Genomic DNA, 5,000 nt, shown 5'->3' on the forward strand with positions numbered 1-5,000 from the left:
TGAAACTCCAAAAAGATATTGACCTTTCTTTTAATTAAGAATGCCTTGATGATATGTAGAAACTAATTCCCACAGAAAAAAAATATATCTATCCATACACACTCCGATTAATGATTTTATGATTCTTATCTTTTTATTTTTTGACAGAACTGAAGGCGGTGTGTAAATATTTTGGCTATTTTTTTGCAAATGTAAGGACATACTTTACAAAAAAAAACAAAAAAACATGATCTTCCAAAGCCATTTCCATAGAGCTAATTCATGTATTTCCAGACCAAGAGGAAGAATGAGGGAGAGAAGGATGGATAGAAAATAAATCCTTGCTTTAGAAATGGTACATTAAAAAAAAAATGCATAAACATAAATTAGACTGAGATATATAATGCTGATATTGGATTTAAGGAAAGATCAGAGAGTGACGTTTCTGATTATGCTACAGGTCGAGAAAGCATTGCTAAGGAAGAGGAACTCGGTTACGTAATACTAAACGGGAGATGATGGAAATAACCTGAATCCATATTTTCTTTGCAATCATGATTTTCCTAGATTAAGCATTGATCAATGCAACTTACATTACTTACATCATTTACCTTGTACTCAGGCTCATTCTCTACGTAAATTCACTATGGCTACTATGAATTCAAGCCAGAGTTGTTTATAAAGTATTTTTTGGCTTAAAGTCTTCAATATATACGGAGATAGTCCAAATATTTGCCAACAAAGGTATGAATGAGAATATTGTCGTAAGTTGCCATATACATCTCTCACCCATATCTTTTTCACAATTCACAAATACGCCCGTTTCCTTTCACAAAGCATTTAAAATTTTATTTTCCAGTGGCCAACAGCACGTGTGTATTTTGATGTCTTCTCCCCTGGCTATGAACTCTCCATGCATGCTGTTAAGAACAACAAGAACTCTCTTTCAGCAACTCCCGCATGTGTCTGTGCCTTGATCACTAACAATAACCGGATAACAATCGTCTTCCTTTAAATAGTCATGTGAACAACCGTTTGCGTTGGGGACTTGGTTTTCAGGAGAGCAGTTGTCGCAGTTCCACACCAACGAGCTCTCGAGGACACGACTGCACCATAGATCACATTGACACTGTCTCCCTTTCTGCCTCTCTCCCTCACACACATAAGAATCAGCCATGACACGTGTTCAAATGTCAGATATTAAATTTATCGATTCGTGATATGGGCTATTATCATGGGGGCTTGAATTAAAGTTCTTTATTTTTCGATAAATTTTGATAATGGATTTGATGAAATAGGGATGTTGTTCGAGAGTAAAAGCACACGTAGTTATGTTCTTCTGATGAAATGGGATTCTCCTGAATCATTTGGTTTGTTTGTACCATCTTACGTCATGTTTTATATCATACTGGTTTGATATGTATGTATGTTTGCGTGTTTATAGATAGATAGATATATAAGATATATATATAGATAGACAGCCATTTATAGATATAGCTACATGCACACAAATACAAGTACACACAGTAGCATAGTTAAAGCGAGGAGGACGGGAGGGGGGGGGGTGCAACATGACCATGCCTCCAGTGGGGGGAAGCGCCCCTATGATACTTTATATTTTTTTAAGCTACACTAAAAACCGAGAGATGACTCGGAAATTATATTCTTACTGACGCCATTATTCAGCTTTGTTTTGATGCCGCTAAGAGGCTGTTGTATTTTCAGAATTTGAGTTCATATTAGGGTTGGAATCGCTGTTACTGTTTTTTGTCAAGCCTCGCAAAGCAGTTCAGGGGGTCCTGGAAGGAGCTAAGCTCCTGGGCCCACAAATAGCTAGATATGCCCCTGTGTGTATGCGTATATATATATATATATATATATATATATATATATATATATATGTGTGTGTGTGTGTGTGTGTGTGTGTGTGTGTGTGTGTGTGTGTGTGTGTGTGTGTGTGTGTGTGCGTGCGTGCGTGTGTGCGTGCGTGTGTGCGTGCGTGTGTGCGTGCGTGTGTGCGTGCGTGTACGTGCGTGTGTGCGTGTTTGCGTGTACCGTGAACTACATCGCAATACCTGCAGACACATCCCTTAGGAGCGACTGCATCCTCGTGTCCGCCTGCATGAGTCGCTTCTTTCCTCACTGCAATAACCGATCAAATAACCGAACAGCTGCTAGACTGTGACTGTAACCGCGCTTGCTACCCCCGCCAAGGCCTCTCGCGAACTATGGCATCAAATGACTGTATCAACCATTTAACGATAACTTCTGCCTTTCCTAGGAGTGGAATCTGATGCATCCACCTATTTCACGTTTCGTATTTCTTCACAAAAAAAAACGGCTTAGTTTCTCAATATCATACAGGATGAATTATACAGTATGTCTTTATTCCCGGCCTGTTTTTTCAGCTAACCTCACCCGCGACGCCACAGTCCTCCGTCTGACGAAACTGCCCTCTGGAAGTTTCTAAAGCCAGCGCATCCAGCTCGCTCCCTGTCCGTAAGACCAGCCTCTGCTCGCCCGCTGCCTCCGATGCGCATCAGAGACTTCGTTTGTTTTTTCTCCACGAAAGCATTTTAACCTGGGAAAGGCTAGTTCACTGGCAACTCGAGGAGGTGTCATGGCGCTGATTCTATTTTTGGAAAGAGGCGCATGGGGTTTATTTTGATGGCGTCACAAATGTTACGGATGCTTTGTGATTATGGCCGATCTTTTTGGAAAATAATGGTTTTATTGGTTATATTTTCATCAGTCAATCATCAATCATCAAAACACATCATGACACCTCTTCGAGTTGCTACTGATCTAGCCCTTCCCATTTAAAACTCCCGGGCTTGGGTCAGCTGATGATAGAACTTTCTTTCATGGCCAAACAGGAGGAAAATAAGCAGTATGGACTCCCTTTTCTTCTTCCAAGAATTAGATCATTATCAGAAAAAAACAAATGAAAAGAAAAGACGCTCTTGAATGACCATTTTCCCTTCGACTTTTGCCTCCGTTTTAAATCGGGATGCACCCCAAGGCATCACTCGGTTTCTTCTCCTGCAGCACTTTGTTTTCTTCTTGCCTTGCTTGTGCACTCGGGAAACTTGCGTGCGTGGCTTATATTTCCATATAGTGGGAGGCATAAATGTGGTCGTGTGTGTGTGTTTGTTCGAAAAAATATACGTTTGTTTTGTGTGATGCGAGTGCCCTGTAACAGTGTGTTCATTGTGGTCTTGTGTTGTTAGTTAACATAACCCTGATCATACCATGAGTCAAATTAGCCAACTCAGTTTAGTACTGCTCAAAAAAATAACATTTTCGATAACCTCTCAGGTGAAAAAGACGAAGAGATAATCACCATTTATTCCTCAAATCTCCTTCCACGGCCATTCTAAAAAGAAATAACGCTCCCCCTTTTCTCTTTACCTTCGCCCCTCCTTCAGGCCTGAGCAAGGGCGCGGCGGAGTGGCTCGCCAACCACGCCAGCCGCTACCACCAGCGCTGGGGCGTGATCGGCGTGGGCATCGATACCCTTTCGCTCGACGTGGGGCAGTCGGTGCGCTACCCGGCCCACGTGGCTCTCTTCGCCAACAACATCTACGGTATCGAGAACCTGGCCAACCTGGATAGGGTAATGGAGCCTGCGTTGTGTGTTGCCTTGGGGGGGGGGGGGAGAGTTCAGGGCCCGTGGCTTGAAGGGCCCAGGCTCTTTGTAAGAATCTCTCTCTCTCTCTCTCTCTCTCTCTCTGTCTGTCTGTCTGTCTCTCTCTCTCTCTCTCTCTCTCTCTCTCTCTCTCTCTCTCTCTCTCTCTCTCTCTGTCTCTCTCTCTCTCTCTCCGTCTATCTGTTTATCTATCTATCTATCTCTTTGTTTATCCATCTTTGAAACTACTTATCTATCCATCTATCTATCCACTTGTTTATCAGTAAAGCAGTCTACTTATCTATCAGTATATTTATATCTGTCTGTCTGTCCATCCATCTATACCTGTCTCTCTCTTTCTCTGAATTAACTTTTCAGTTATACCATGCAATATTCTCTTATTAAACAGGCTAGTGGCGTTCGCTACTGCCATGACACATGATGTCAGAGCGGCGCGGCGTCTGCTGTCATACACTAACGCCCCCCCCCCCCGCATTAACCCCCTCCGTCTCCCCTCAGCTGCCCCCGACCGGCTTCTACGTGACTGTGATGCCCATTCGCATCGGCGGGGGGAGCGGCGCCCCTGCTCGGGTCCTCGCCGAGGTCAACGAGCCGTACCCGCCGGGGCGGTTCAGCCACTCGCCCGGACCCGTCGCTCCCTCGCTGGCACTCCTGATGCCGGCACTCCTGCTGCTGGCACTGAGGATGAGGGGCCATATAACGGCGTAGAACCTGATATTGTATGCTTTTGTATGTGTGTATCGGCGTGCGTGTGTTTATCCTCTTTCACAGAATAGTGTGTGTGCTCTACGGGAAAGCAGAAAGCAGATGGGTTCAATGTTATCACTTTTTACACGTTGCTATCATAGATTTTGAACCGTTTCTAGTTCAGAAAGGAAATTCTATAGAAAATCCAATTCCTTTTGATTTGCATTTCATACTATTTTTAATTTTCACACAAATGTTCTGTACTCTATGACATTATATGTCACAGCAGCCATGAAATGAATGGGGATCATGGTAGTTTATATGTATGTGTGTGTATGAGTACACATGTATACACACACACACACACACACACACACACACACACACACACACACACACCCACACACACACACACACACACACACACACACACACACACACACACACACACACACACACACACACACACACACACACACACACACACACACACACACATATATATATATATATATATATATATATATATATATATATATATATATATATATATATATATATATATATATATATATTACCTGAAGTCAACCTATAAATCACTTTTTCTTCGATATTCGGTCCATATTCCATCCCACAGAAGACTAGTAACTGGTGAAAAGCCTGCTGTCAAGACCCTCACATACCT

General features: G+C 42.7%; 1 protein-coding gene across 2 annotated transcripts in view; it reads left to right on the forward strand.

Annotated features, from left to right (window-relative positions):
- LOC113828605 (isatin hydrolase) overlaps positions 1-5,000 on the forward strand; it is a 51,440-nt gene that overhangs the window by 45,784 nt on the left and 656 nt on the right. For both annotated transcript variants that reach the window (XM_070113248.1, XM_070113250.1), the window contains exons 5-6: positions 3,408-3,595; positions 4,127-5,000. The exon at positions 4,127-5,000 is cut by the window's right edge and continues 656 nt beyond it. In XM_070113248.1, coding sequence (XP_069969349.1) covers positions 3,408-3,595; positions 4,127-4,336 — 398 coding nt within the window. In that variant the 3' untranslated portion in view covers positions 4,337-5,000. The remainder of the gene's footprint in view (positions 1-3,407; positions 3,596-4,126) is intronic.

This window comes from Penaeus vannamei, chromosome 34 (genome assembly GCF_042767895.1).
Source record: "Penaeus vannamei isolate JL-2024 chromosome 34, ASM4276789v1, whole genome shotgun sequence".
In the NCBI taxonomy this organism is placed as follows: Eukaryota; Metazoa; Arthropoda; class Malacostraca; order Decapoda; family Penaeidae; genus Penaeus; species Penaeus vannamei.